This window comes from Pristis pectinata, chromosome 3, assembly GCF_009764475.1.
Source record: "Pristis pectinata isolate sPriPec2 chromosome 3, sPriPec2.1.pri, whole genome shotgun sequence".
Classification (NCBI taxonomy): Eukaryota; Metazoa; Chordata; class Chondrichthyes; order Rhinopristiformes; family Pristidae; genus Pristis; species Pristis pectinata.
In genome coordinates, this window is record NC_067407.1 from 12787996 (window position 1) to 12803354 (window position 15359).

The 15359-nt window shown below is 38.0% G+C and overlaps 1 protein-coding gene across 1 annotated transcript in view; it reads left to right on the forward strand.

The window, feature by feature from the left end:
• Positions 1-15108, forward strand: part of LOC127568954 (DBIRD complex subunit ZNF326-like) — a 30654-nt gene extending 15546 nt beyond the window's left edge. The window contains exons 6-15 of the mRNA XM_052013228.1: positions 295-736; positions 4477-4645; positions 7056-7096; positions 7488-7590; positions 7678-7792; positions 8846-8993; positions 10535-10637; positions 12001-12131; positions 12713-12808; positions 14285-15108. Coding sequence (XP_051869188.1) covers positions 295-736; positions 4477-4645; positions 7056-7096; positions 7488-7590; positions 7678-7792; positions 8846-8993; positions 10535-10637; positions 12001-12131; positions 12713-12808; positions 14285-14494 — 1558 coding nt within the window. The 3' untranslated portion in view covers positions 14495-15108. The remainder of the gene's footprint in view (positions 1-294; positions 737-4476; positions 4646-7055; positions 7097-7487; positions 7591-7677; positions 7793-8845; positions 8994-10534; positions 10638-12000; positions 12132-12712; positions 12809-14284) is intronic.
• Positions 15109-15359: the final 251 nt, after the last annotated feature.

Here is a 15359-nt window from a genome sequence, read left to right on the forward strand (position 1 = left end):
CAGACAAACTGTTGTAATTGTATGCTTGCCAACAGTTTTTAAAATTGTAAGACTTACTCTAAAATCACTAATGGTAAAATGCTATGTTTTTGTTGAGTTTGAAAACTTATTTTCAAAATACATTTAATAATTTAACTAATGCTTTATATAATTATACATACATGAACAAGAATATACCTACAAAAAAGGGAATGAATATTTGAACCCTTTTTAGCAGGTAACTAGTGTTTTGTTCTGGTTTTATTATATGTCACTGGTAACTTTACCGGTTTCCTTACTGTGCAATTTTTCCAGGTTTGGACCTTATGAGTCGCATGACTCCAGGTCTGCTCTGGATGGCCGTGATCTGTATAGATCTGGCTACGATTTACATGAACCAGGACGAAGTCGCTTTGGGGATAGCTATCCTGATCGATCCGAGAGCTCCTACAGGAATTTCGGTGATCAATACCTTGACCCTTATGAAGGTAGAAGCCAGAGCCGATTATATGATAATGGCAGGTCTAACTGGGATGACACCTACACACATTCAAGTTCAATGCCTAGGGTGTGGGCTGATTCGGATACGGGAAGAGGAAGTTACTCTTCCTACAGCAGCTTTTCTACACTCCTTTCGAAGCCTTCATCTGTAGGCTCTCGGGGGAGGGGAATGCTTGCTTATTCTGGCAACGAATATGGAGGCGGATCCATTTCGATGATGGGAGGACAAGGAGGAGGCAGAGGTCGAGGCAGAGAAGTAAGTACAGAATCTTTGAGATTCTATTCCCTTGCCAGCTTTTTTTTAAAACAATACAAAATTTCTGATCACTAGCATTATTTTGCTAGTGAGAGAAAATAAATTTTCCACATGAGCTAAAACGGTTGCTTTAGTATAGTTAATGTTTTAAAATCATGTGAACTTTTGTTGCTAGTAGGTGTTAAATTTGGACCCATTTTTAAAACTGGGAAACTGCACAATGTTTTTCCTTCCCAAAACCCTTCAAAGTTTGGTTTGAGTTTGAAATATTTCAACTGCAGGAAACTGTTCAATATTAAAGCACTTTCTAAAACATTTGAGTTATTAAAATTTCCTTCCAAACTGTTCCATTATGAAAAATGCTCTTGCTGCAAGAGCTTTTCATATGTGAGGCAGTTTAAACGATTCTGTGCCAACTTACCAACATTCTCATCAGAGAAACGGGTGACATGGTTGCAGGTAGACATAATTGATTTTGGCTCTTACACCTGTTCACTGCTGTTGGTCAGATGCCTTTGGAAATTGTGCTGAATTCAGCACAATTTTTAAGATTTGTTAATGTCTTGGCTCTCAATATAAAGGCCAAGTGCCACTTTAGTTCTGATACCAGGCCTGATTTGCTCAGGAGGAACTTGCTCAGATTAGGCAATCTGGTGTGTCCATACCTTTTTGAAAATATGTGCCCTCTTGACCAAGTCCAATTACTGGCGCTGTGCTCAATTTGCTGCTAAACTTTTAAGGTAAAAACAAAACTTGTGTTCACTGTATGCATGTTGAAATAGAAGGTGTGCTTTGATACCCCTTGAATCTTTTATTGTTTGACTTTTTTTTTGATTGCAAAGCTAATTGCTTGGAGTGAGGAGAGAAATCTCATCGTGAAGCCAGTGAAGGAAAATCTGTTTGCTGGTTTTAAGTAACTTTTAATGACTATTTCTGAGTTGATTCAACAGTTTAATCTTGAGTTGTAAACTTTTGCATTTTATATCCACTTAGATCTGATAGGAATTTGGATTTTGCAAGAGGAGTTTTCTACAAACAAAAGCAGTTAGGGTCAACAGCTTTAGGAGGAAACTGTCAAGAGCACTTTAACTGTTAAAGTTTAAATATATATACAAATGCTTTGAACGTCTGTTGTCTTGGGCAATTAATACAAACAATTTGGGCATGTCTGTGATTCATGTAGTTATTTAATGAAAGGGTCCTATAGAGATCAGATCCTCAATATAAAGTTGTGGTTGGGAAATTTTCTGCATTTCAGCTGCAACATTTTGGTGCATTAGATGTTTATCTAATGGTATCCATATTTAATATACTTATGACTAGCACATTAGACTATTCATGCAGTACTCATTTATTATTACTAGATTTCTTAGAGTATGCTTTGTAACTGCCATAACGTGGTATTGTCAAAATCTGTATTCATGAGCTAATCAATGTAGGCAATTTTTTGTAACTTTAAATGTTTACCATCTGGCTACACCATGAAACCATATTCCAGTTAGCAGGAAAATTTACCTTTTTGCATACTTAGTCATTTTTTTTAAGCAAAAACTTTGGTCACTTTTGGGTTTTGCTGAAACACATATCAGATGTGTTCTGTTGCACAATGCTGTATATTCATGTTCAAAGGCCACCCCTTTTGTACAAGCAACATTTCTGCTTCAGTAAGCTAGCTCTTGGAAAATGAAATTGCCAAAATATGGATGGTTCACTTTGAAGACTTGGTTTGAGCAGTCTCAGCCAAGTTCTATAAATGAACTCTATAGACAGAAGGAATGTCCATTCCACCACCCAGCGTTGGTATTGAATCTAGATTCTAAAGATGAAAGAGTAGACAGTCATACAATTCATCACTCAGCCTCCAAATTCCACCTGCCAACTATTCAAGATAATAGCTTGTGTTTTCTTGAGTAGGGTCTGTGCTTGCACTCACTGCCTGTGATCTTCAAACTTGCTTTTTCCAGATTTGGAAGGCTGTCCCTGACCCAGAAGAGTCTCTGGTTATGTAATTGGGTGGGGCAGAAAAGCCTCTGTGGGCAAGGTTCATTGAGGAGTAGTTTGCCTTTGAAATTGTTACTTGTAAAGGTTAAGGGAAACTTCACTTTCTGTTGATGCAACCCTGGTTTGAAGCAAATAATTTGTTACAATGCTTATTCCTTCTCAGTAGCAAATTCTACTACTTGAAGCTGCACGATTTTTCTTTACCATCGGAGCAATACAAACTCAAAACAATGAAGCAACTAATACATTTAGTTACAAAGCATGCTAGAAGCACTAGTGATATTAAAAGAAAGTCTTCTGCATAGATTATGTACTTTTGAAGGAACATTTTAAGACTTCCATGATAGTTACAGAATGATACCTCGATGAAATACTTTAATTCTACTTAGCAGGCCTAATTAGGCGAGTGTTCAGCAATTTGTATAAAGTGGGGAATTTGCAGTCAGAGATATCTTTTAAGAAATTCAGGACATTGAAAATCTTTACATGGATGCAGAAATCTATTTATTTTAATCAAGTCACATGCTTACTTAGATGGAATTGTGTGCCATCCCACATGAACATACTTTTATTTTCTATAGCTAATATTTAGTATGTTTTCTGTGCTGATAAATCCTGCTTTCCTCTTTCTCTCTGGCTGGCTGTATGTTTCTTGAGGCAGAGTGGATCAAGTAATTTCCCCTGTTCCTGACTGTTTATAGCTGGAACTATCCAAAGATTGTCTATTGCCTGCAGAGATGCGAAATTGGGGAAAGATGATAATGGGATTTTTACTTAAGTTTGCAGTGGGGTTTGTATCTGTGTACCTCTGAGCATATTCCAAATGCTTGTAAATTTATTGGGCAGTGGAAATTTTGTTCATTTTTTTGGAAAATTTATTAAAGTTATACTTGTGCATTAGTTGTTTTCCAGATCCTCTTCATTGGTTCCAAATTATGTTCTAGGGGATACAAGTGAAATTCTAGAATGTAGATAACTTATTTTTAAGTGCAGAGGTACGTGATTATTTTTTAATTCCCCATTTCTGCTGTACTTATAGAATGGATGGATCAGAAGCCACCTTGGTTGTCAGTTCCTTCATTCTTGTATTAAAATAGCCATCAGTCCTGTAATAATTCAGGAGTATTGAAGGACATGGTAGATCCCTTGGTTTTGAAGGGCAGTGCCATTGAGTCTTTCATTACAAGATCAATGAAACAGAATTCTGCCCGAGTTTCGAGTGATATTTTAAACCAACTCCCAAGATTCTAAATTTGAATAATTGTTTGGACATTTGGGAATGAACTTAATAGATACAGGCATAAGGCAGCATTATTGTAACTGTGTGGGATGGGGATGAAGAGATGTGAGAAAGGAGTAAATACACTAAGTATGGGAGGCAGGAACCTGAGCTTTTCCAGAAAATATGAGGACTTGGATCTTCAACAGTTCAGGGAAGGTAGGTGAATCCCAGAAGATTATCTAAAGCTAGTAGTAAACAGTTCTAAATATTGTTTATAGAAATTAGGGCAAAAATTAACCCTACTGACTCTGTTACTATGAGGTAAAATTTATTAGCATATGGCCTGAAACTGATTCATTGCATGCTTTTTGAAACGTTTAATAACTTTAGCGTTAGGCTTAGAGGTTTATTGTTACTTTTCAACATTATGGCCTAACTATGCAGGCTAGAAGAAAATCTGGATATTTTTGAGACCAATATAGTAACAATTTGTGCTTGCTTTTAAAATACATTACAGCTGTCAGATGTAGATATGTACTCAAGATCTGGGAATAATCAGTCATACAACAGAGGTGGGTTTGCATCAAATTTTGGAAGAGGCATGAAAAGGAAAGGGATACAAGCCAACAAAGCTGCAGTAAAGAAACAGAAACTGGCAGCTGCTGAAAAAGCTCTCAAAGCGGCTGGTAAGTACTTTACTTTGCTATGAAGAACACTTGTTTTGAGGCTATCACCTCAAAGAACTGGATTTGTGGTCTTAACTGTGAAAGATTAATAGTGAATGTTAATGCTAATTAATTTTGTCTTGAAAATCGTGAACAGTCATTTAGTTAAAATTGGACAATTTTGTACAAAGCAGGTTTGACCTTAATCTGATGTTCTTGGTCAAGATGCTAAAGATAAGCTACTGCCATCGTTTTGGCATGTTCCAGATGAACTTGGAAGATGTACAAGCAGTTTACTTTAGGGAGTGAATAATGAATATGGCTGTTGTGCAATGAGGACGTTAATTTTAAACATCTCCAAAATCATTTGAGAGTGAAGTTGAAGGAGTGCCGGATGACATTTGGAAAAACTGCTATATTTAGCTTCACTATACATTGATTTTTCGTGATGTAACTTTGAATGATCAGGTGTCAGGTTTTGCAGTAGGCTACATATTCATAAATGATGTCATTGGAGGTGATTTATCTTGGGGTTAGGACACGAGCAGGGATTGCCCAAGATGGCGTCTGAGGTTATTTATTCTATTGAGGTTGAAAATAGAGGTGTTTGGTCGTGTTCATTTCCTTGCATAACTACTCAGTTAATGGTGTGAATCTACTGCTTAAAAAGTCAGTTATTGCACAGTGCTGAGTATTTACCTTTCGAACTGTGGAGAAGTTCGAGACACCATGTTGGCATGCATGAGTGTGGATGCCTCGCATTCCATGTTGATCACTGTTGGCAGCACTGTTGCGCTCAAGAAGGTCAGCAGTGCAGTTTTCCAGCTGTCCCCCAGCATCAGCTGTCAGGAGAGTCACTATTGACCATGAACTTGCCTCAACTCACCATAGTCAATACTGTGGTATATGCAGCTTGGGTTAGGAATTTGGTGGCAGGTGATTCCTCCACTAACCCCCAAATCCTTTCCCACCTTCGAAAGGCACAGCCAGGAGACTGTAGTACAGTTACTAAGTATTATTGTTTTTGACATGTTTGAGGAGGTCACCAGTACCATCCTGATATCAGTAGTAAGAGCACTTGTGAAATAATAGGATTTGGCAGAGTTAATGCAGATTTATAATAGAAAATCACATCTGACATCTTTTTAAGTATTTTTCTTTCAGGCTGCAACTAGAGCAGATGAGAGCAAACCAGCTGGTGATATATTTCGTAAGGCCTTTGAGAGGAGGTTATTTAAAAAAAAATACCCCCAAATTGGTCGGGGGGTGGGGTGAAATCCTGTTCTAGATTGAGGATTGTTTAACAGACATGTGGATGATCTCAGGCTAGGATACCATGGCTAGTGGAATGCTGCACAAATTGGTGCTAGATGCAGTCTGTAATCACTGACTTGGATGAAAGGATCATGTGACTTATATCCAAGTTTGTTGATGATACAAAATGGGGGGCACATGAGCTTTGAGGAGCATGCAGAAATGTGTAACACAAGGGGTCACAGTCTCAATATAAGGTTTTGGCCATTCAAGACAGATGAAAGAAGTTTTCTTCACTTGGAGGTTTGTGAATCTTTGGAATTCTCTACCCAAGAGGATTCACTGAGTCGCTGAGCATCCTTAAAACAGAAATTAAACATTTGTGTAGGAAAGTGGAGGTGAAATATCAGCCCTGAACTAAGTGAATAGGGGAACGGGCACATGCAACTACTTTTGTCAGTTTACTTTGTGCACGATCATAAGTGTTCATTCTCTATGCTGCTGGCAAACCATAGTTGCAGTGTGTAGAATGCAGTGGAGGAAATCACCGAGATTTCTTTGACAGCATGTGAGCACTCTTCAATTTTTTTTTTAACTTCTGTATCACAGAAGATTTTTCAACCTATTGGTTATGCTAGCTTCCAGCAAAGCAGTACCATTCCCCTCACCTATTTCCCTGTAACCCATTCTCTCTCGGGAGCCCTCCTCCCTGATTCTCCTGCCATCCATCTACATTAAAGGTAATTAACAATATCTAATTAGCCTACAAGCACATCCTTGGGATGTGAGAGTAAACTGGAGCACCCAGGGGAAATCCATATGGTCACTGATAGCATCCAAACTCAACACACTACCAAAAGTCAGGATCAAACTCTGCTCAAGCTGTGAAGCCACAGTACTAACTGCTGCACACTGTGACACCCCCTAAGTTGTACGCCTTCCAGGATTTTACCCTAGCAACACAGGAATTCACTACCTAATATGTCATGGAGACTGCAAGTCAGTAGCTCACTGTCACCTTATCAAGACTAATTAGGGGTATGCAATAAATCCTAAACTTGTTAGTGACTCATTAACTTGTCTATGAATTTCAAATTTTAACCTGTGAATTCTAATTTATTTTTGATGTACAGTAGTTGCGATGAAATAAAATTAATGTATTTTCCTTTAATTTCAGCAGCCAAGGCAGCTAACCAGGCTAACAATGGAGGAACTAAGGTATCAAAGATACGAGTAGTAAAATCATGAAATCTAGATATTCTTTTAATCACATGTAACTATCACTTTGGTTGTGTCTATAATCAACTGTTTAATAAGTAGGGCATGTTCAGCAAACTGAGTGTTTATAATATAAGGTAACGACCTGAAAACTATGCAGTAATGTCCTATCACCGATTTATTTTTTTTGTTTTTGGAATAATTGTGTCAATGGGCAGAATTGCAAAGAACACCTTTTAATCTTTTCCTGCAAGTATTGCCTACGTACCTTCGCAAAAATCAAAAGCATTTGTTTTCCTGTGACTCTTAAAGTATAAAATGTCTACTATTTGAACAGCGGTTTAATGCTTTTTATAATTCTCAACTTGATAAGTTTAATTACTGTTTTCAGACTACCACATCAAGTACAGGTCAGGATCAGGAACTGAAGGATGAAGATTTTACTAAAGATGCATATGAGCCAGATGCATATGAATGCTTTGACAAAAATGAAGGTAAGTAAGTTCAGGTTTTTCCTAAAGTATGCAGTTGCTTAATTTTCCCATAGTAATTTTTCAAAGAAACAAATTATCCCGATCAAGGTAAAAAGAAAACTGATACTGAAGATGAAGAGGAGAAAAAGAAACTTGAGGCAAGAAGAGAAAAGCAACGACGGAGGCGTGAGAAGAACACTGAAAAATATGGAGAGGATTACCGGTATGTGTAAATGCTACAGAACCCACTGATTATGAAAGACCAACCTTTAAGTTAATTGCTACAATTGTGAAACAACATTGCATTGTAAGAAAAAATACAAGTGGATCTGAATTTTTAGAAATGTTAGTTATGGAATATTTTCATTAATTTAGCTTTTTTTTAAAAAAGGTGCCTGGAATTTATCACTAAAGGCACTTGACAAAGCAAGGAGTATTGGAGTTTGTAGGGGTTATGTTTACAGACTTGTAGGTGAAATCTTTATTGCCTGTCTTTTCTATTTAATTTGCCAAGAAATATTTAGCTGCACTGACCCTGAATTGTACTTTCTGAAGTGTGAGAGCTGGATACAGGCTTCATTATATGCTACAAATAAAATTTAACTATAAAAAGAAATTAATTGCTTGAAATCAATGTTTCTCCTAAAATTAAACACTGTGCTTAACTGCATAAAGCTGTGTGTGGATGTTGGGTGCACTTGTTTATTGGAGGTCAAAGTGAGATTACCTTTGTGTGTCCGTGGCAAAATGTTGTAAAGATGAAATGAAACAAAACTGGAATAACTCTGCAAGTCAGGCAGCATTTGTGGAGGGAAATATTCCAGGTTGATCTTGCAAAGAACTGGAAGCGCAGAGAGAATAAAAGCAATAGTGTGACGGGCACGTGATAGTGATGAGAGCTGGGGAAATTGAATGTCAGAAACAAAGGTACTGGCCAGCAAATAAGTGTCAGAGGTTTAAATAGGGGACACATAAAAACCTGAAGTTACCAGAAGAAGATCAGTAGCAAAACTGCTAAAATTTCTTAAGTGCATATTGTCTTAGTACTGCATTTTAAAATGAACTAATTCTGTATGTGGAGTTGTTCAAATTTGCAGAAATATAGTGAACTTGCAGAGCTAGATTTGGGCAGGATGCATCTGGAAAAGTGCTAGAATCTTTTGAGGAGTGGGAAGCAGAAACTTCCTCATCCTTTCAAATTGATCTGCAACCAATCATTTTTGGGATTTGGAAATTTGCATAAAATGTGCAACTGAAAAGAATTTATTTTTTTTAGGAATGCGTTTACGTGTTCCCTTTGTAAGTTTCGAACTACAGAGGAACAAGAGATTGAAGCTCACCTGGAAACTCCCTACCATAAAGAAACTCTTGAGTTCATTGGAAAGAACATTCAGTTTGAAAAAGGAGCTGCAGATTTTCTTCATGTAGGTTATTCCTCTTTGAAAGTAATTAGAAATTTGAAGTGAAAATTTATGAGAACTGAAAGCTCGTCTTTGCAAAATTTATTTTTGGTGTCACTAAATTTGCTTCTCTACAACAAATTTCCTGTTCATGTGTTTGTATATTAGCTGTGGTCTGATTATTACTAGAACCTAGTTAACAACTTGTTCTGTGGAGTAAGTGTTGGTATTGATCAATGCAGTAAAGTGCACACAGATCTACTGACAACAGGAAAATGACAGGACCTACATTTGTATAGTACATTTCACCACCACCACCACCAAGTGCTAACGAAGTTGTGTTTTGACAAATAACAGTGAGAAAATTTGGTTATTTTTGTTTGTGGGCTCCTGCTGTTTTGAATGGTGTTCTGTTATATCCACTTAAAGGGGCAGAATAATGTCTCGTCTGAAAGATGTTATGCCTGATGGTGCCATGATCTGAAGTGGCCATCAAGATAATCTGCTTAATCCTCTGAAGCCGAAATTCTGATTTGGGCATGAGTGGTACTATTCTCATAGCTGACACTACCACAGGACATGAGGAGACATATAACCTTGGCAATTCATTTGGGGGGGGAAAAAAATTTACAATTACTTCCTGGGATTTTACAGTTTTTATTTGTTCTGATCCACAGAACCCATTGAATGTATTAATTAAATATTGTTACATTATTTCTGCATGTTCATTATTCATCTAATGTGGTCTTCCTATATAAAAAAAAATTTCTTTCTTCAGAGGGGTATAATTTGTTAATGACAGCCTTGTTCAGTGGTTTTACTCTGCTGCGAGGGACTAGTGCACTGCTTGAATACTGAGCAGTGTAATTAAGTATTTTTTATTTCACAGCTCTTTATGGTAATCTGTGTGGAAGAAGTCCAGCCTGTGGCATTCATTCCCTCAATGCTAAACAGCTCTAGTTTACTGTGCAAATTGGGCCTGTCTGTTACTGGACTATTGATATTATCCTGTAGGGGTTTGAGGCAAATTGCAGAGAGCATTCTCTTGAATATTTTTATTTACACACTTGTTTTTGATATAAATTTTAGAAAATTAGTTGAAAAATTAGATTACTTACTAAATTTGCAAGGGAAGCACTTCTCAGATGGATAGCAGTTTGAAAAGCTGAATAGCCCAATGATGTGAATGACTCAAAATAGTTTTCATTAATATGTACAAGTAGAAAGAGATACCACTAATTATACAGCCTTAATGATTACTGCTTCTTGGAAATTACAAGTCAGTATTGTAATTGTGGAATTGGAATAATTTGTGAAACTCCCTGTATGACTCTACTTGCATGCTCATAATTATACTAAAATGTTCCCATCTATTAGATGTTTTAGTGGTGTGACTGAGGGGCAAGCTTTGACCAAACATTCAATGAGTGTGTTACCATCTGATTTTGTCTGGGCTATACTCGTGCTGCAGATTATTTATACCTCCCATAGCCAACTTCAAGTTTGTTATCGTGATCCTTTAACAAAACCTCTAACTTTAACTTTTTAAAAAAAAATTCATTTAGGCATCTATGGTAAACAAGAATAAGAAAATTGCAGCTCGTAAACAACTGCAACAGCAGGAACAAAAGGAGCCAGCACAGAAGCTTTCAAAGGATGTTTTGATGGGTAAGCTATTTATTGTCTCTTTGTGGTTCAGGCACATGTAATTCTGTTCACTGTAAAGAGTGAAGCTTTAAAAACCTAGTGATGGTGCTGACCAATAATGCCCAAACATTTGAAATTCAAGTTAAATTGCCTGAGAGAGTTGTTCTAATAAAAATACTATCGTTGCAGTGGTCTGGTCAGTGTAGATCCAGACCACTAGCCATATTCTCTCCATCCCCTTGCTAATCTGGTAATGATGTTTAGGTGATAAGTTGCTACTTTTTGGGACATGGGGGCATCTGGTGAGTCAAATATAAGCTGTGCTCTAGGCAGTACTGAGGCCCTAGACCAGCAACATTGCTGACAGAAGGCAATAAGAGTGTGCGCTACTTGATCAATGCTGTCAAGGAATTTGAGGTTATTAAATGTCTGGCAACAGAGCCCTCATTCAAGTGAATGGATTCTCCAATCCTGTGTCTGGTCTGACTAAATGCAAGATTGAGGTCCTGACACATGTGGCTACACTCAGTCCCTGTAAGTCCTGCACTTGGATGTGGGCTCATGCAGTGCAAGTGACTGAATAACTTCAGAACAGCCTTGAATGTACTATTTTCCTTCCATAACTTGGAAATGGGTGCGTGGAGCAAATGTCATGGAAATTTTCTTAACACTGATCTCTGTGTTGAAAGGCGGATATCATAGTTTGTAATCTGGTCTCCTGTGGTCCCTTTGAACCAAATGACCCCAATCTTGAAAGAAATATTTTCATGAAGCCATGTTGGTTGGAAATGCATGGTGTCATCCAGAGCTCACTGCTGTCAAAGGCCTTTGAACTTTTAAATGTCTCTGATACTTGTACAAATTAGAATTGTTTATCTCCAAGTAATCAGATAAATTTTTGCATGTGTATTTTGTTTTTGTATGCCTACAGGTAATTAAGGCTTAAAGTTAAAATAACTTGTACTTTGTTTCCAATATTTCCTGTTTGTGGGTTGACCTCAGTTGTAAAAACTGAAGCTTGATGTGAAGTGCACCTGAAATCCTTTTCACGTTTGTGGTCACGATACTTAACACAACCCATCTGCAGTGAGGGCCATACACAAATACATAGCAGTTGCTCATTGACCTAAGCTACACTTGACAGCTAGTCCCAAATGTCCAAATTGCATGCCATCCTGGCTTCAGTATGAATCTCTGTTCATTTCTATTTGATGGAATTCCATATCGAACAGCATGGTCAAAGTACTTTCACTGGAAAAGTTCAAGGGGTTTTAAAATTTCCAAAATGTGAATAAAGTGTCATCAAGTCATCTGAAATTCAAATGTCCTAATTGAAATTACTTCTCAGTATTTTTTTGCCTTATTAAAATGGATTTTTTTTAAGGTGTTGCTTCAGATGATCAGATGAAAAAAGTTGAAGCTGTTCAGTGCGCTGTCTGCAATACCTATATCCCTTTCCTGTTTCACTCTGTACAGCAGCATTTGAAGTCCAATGAACATACCAATAGCAAGAAGGTATGGGTTTCCCTTTGGTAAAGAAAACTTTGGTAATGTATTTGGCCCTGTAATTAAGGTTTATAAAATAAATGCTTAAAATATCTTCAATTTTATTTTAAATTCTCAAGGTCAAGAAGACAGATTGGATTGGTTCATAAATGTTACTTGCATGCAAAGTAATATACTAGTTTTAAATGGAGGTGAATGAGATGAAATCTAAATGTTGCTTGGAGAAGTAAAACACTTGAATGGAAATGTAGAGGTGGGTGGGATAAGATGGTGAAAAAGCTTGTAAATGACAGCCAAGTTTTTAAAAGCAGTACTTTCGTTGGGTCAGGGATCCACAGCAGTGTGGTGCAGACTGGCCAGAGAAATAAGTAAGGTTTTGTTTACATAGAAGCTACACAAATGTTTGTTTAGCACAGACTGGAATAATTTAAATTTAAATCTAAATCTATGATGTTTCAATATGGCCTGTGCCTTTAAGAATATGCAACTTTTCTCTTGGGTTTTGCCTCAGTGACCATCTAAGTTTCAAATATAGGTAAGCTTGTTTGTACCTGTGTCTTTCTCTCAGTGCTAATTTTTCTTTCTCTTAGAATTATCATGACCAGGTTAGAAGGGAGAGTCTCCTCACGGCTAGTAGCATGCTGAACAACCCAACTGTAAAGGCTAAATTTGATCTTTTCTTAAAGGTAAGGTTTATAAGGGTTTGTCACATTAACAAGCTCCGAAGTACAAAATATTAAAATCGGTACTTTTTTTTGTAATATGGTGGATGATATTGGCAAAGCCTTTTATTTTGCGACTGCGTGTTCCCGGGAGGTTGCTGGTGGCTCTGCTCGTTTGAATACCACAGAGTTCCCAATAATGATGGGGAGCTAGTTTTAGGATCCTGACCTAGTAATGATAAAAGGGCAGTGGTATGTTTGCTGGTTAGGCAAGTGTGTTTCCACAACAATACTTCACTCTTGATGGTGAAAGTTGCAGGAAAGAACGTGCTGGCGAATTTCACACAATCTGCAAGAATTAAAATCTGTTCTGTGGGTACTGCAGCAGGAGTGGCTGGTAATCACTTAGCATTTGCTTGGGCTTTTTGCCAGGAAGTCCTATGGGCAAATCCAAACCACTTTAGAACGTAGAACAGTACAGTGTGGGCACAGGCCCTTCAGCCCAGCATGTTTGTGCAGACCATGATGTGAATCTAAACTAATCCCACCTACCTGCATACAGTGTATATCCCTCCATTCCCTGCCAGTTCATGTCTAAGTGCCTCTTAAATGTTGCCATTGTATCTGCTTCTACCAATTATCCTGCAAAATCCTCCCACCCGATAGTAAGGACTTGTGCCAAAATTGGGGGCAGCTGTCTCCTGGCCTAGTCAGATACTAACTTGTCGCATAATTGTACTCTTCAGCCTAGAATCCAGCACCTTCCCTGACAATGTCCTGTCTCAGTGACAGTAGTACTTATTTGGAAGGGAATGCCCCTCCGATTTTTTTTTTTTGGTTTTGATTGGGGATCCTATAAACATTTGCAAAATTGGGTAAGGAAACATGACAACTCCCTAGTGTCCTCCCCTTAACTGCTGAATCAGTCCTCGTCTACATTGAAGGTCACTGGGGATGGCAGGGATACTGTATCTTTGGTAGAAAGGCTATATTCATCACCGAGAGTGACTGGATCACATAAAATATTTATTTATTAGTCACATGTACATGGAAAGACACCAGTGAAGTGCATTTTTTTTGCATTACTGAGAATGTGCTGGGGGCAGCCTGCAAGTGTCACCACTCTTCTGGTGCCAACATAGCACGCCCACAGCTCCTGACCCGTACGTCTTTGGAATGTGGGAGGAAACCGGAGCACCCGGAGGATACCCACCCAGACACGGGGAGAACGTTCAAACTCCTTATAGACAGCGATGGGAATTGAACCCGGGTCACTGGTGCTGTAATACCATTATGCTAACCACTACAGTACCGTGCTGCCTCTATGGCTGCTAGACTAAGCTTGCTGTAGGTGGGAGATTCAGCAACAGGAGAACAACATGTTTGGCCTAGTCTGGCCCAATCTGTCTTTAGCCTGTGTATCTCTCCATGATTCTCTTGGTAGAAGCATATGTAGAGGACTCTTTCCATCATATTGTGGTATTTTCACTCTGCGTATAGGGTGAGAACCCTTTTGAAAATCCTCAGGAGCAGCAACAGCAGCAGCAGCAGCAGGAGGAGCAGCAAGAGCTTGAACAGCAGGAGGAGGAAGAGGAGGAGAAACAAGAACAGGAAGAAAAACAGGCAGATGAACCAAAAGATCAAGCACTGGAGCAAGAGGAAAACCAAACTGAGATGGGGGAAGGGGCATGTGAGCTGGCTGACCAGTAGAGACTTCAGGAAGAGCAGGTAGTTTACTTTGTTCTACATCTGTAAAAAAAATGCAGCAGTAATGAGAAAGATGCTTCCCTGCTATCCTCAAAAGTGCTGTTGTGATGGTTTAATATGCCTTGGCTGATTGTAATCACAATGCTTTCTCTGCAGCCTATTAATGTGTTTTTTTTTGTTAACAGAATAGTGATTAGTTTTCCATAAATAACCATGTATTAATGGAGGAAATGCTTAATGAGTAATTGAAAAGAGTAAAAGGAAAAGGGGTTCAAATGAGTCTTTGAGTTCTCAAATGTAGAACAATATTCATGTCCTTTAAAGAATTCTTTGTACATTTTGGTGCGTCTGGTGTTTAGAACCTTGTCATTAACACAGCTTATGTTGCATAGTTTAGAAAGGCAAGGAAATGCTGTAATTTTTTTTCTTAAAAAATTATATTGTAATCATTTAGAATACAGTTGTTGCTTAGCTACTGATTCACATTAAAAGGTTTTGCTCATTTTCTCACATTGTAACGTCAAAGTCTGGCTTGATCGTTTTTTCACTGATGTGAGCCTGTGTACCCTCTTTGTATGCTATTAATGGGAATAAAAAAAGAATTTTTAGATATGTAATCTGTTGGTTTGTGAACAAATCTAAATATATTTGAGCATGGACACTTGTTTAAGTGCACCAGTTAAAACTTGATGTGTAAATGTTAGTTTCCATGACCTTCCATGCCTAAGCAATTGAACAGAGACATGACTTGAAGGGTGGAATGTAATGGAAAGGAAGCTGTACCAGGTTAGGATCATAGAAATGGGCCCTTGTGGGCCGCCACCTCCATGCTGACCCTGATGCCTATCTACACTAATCCCATTTGCCC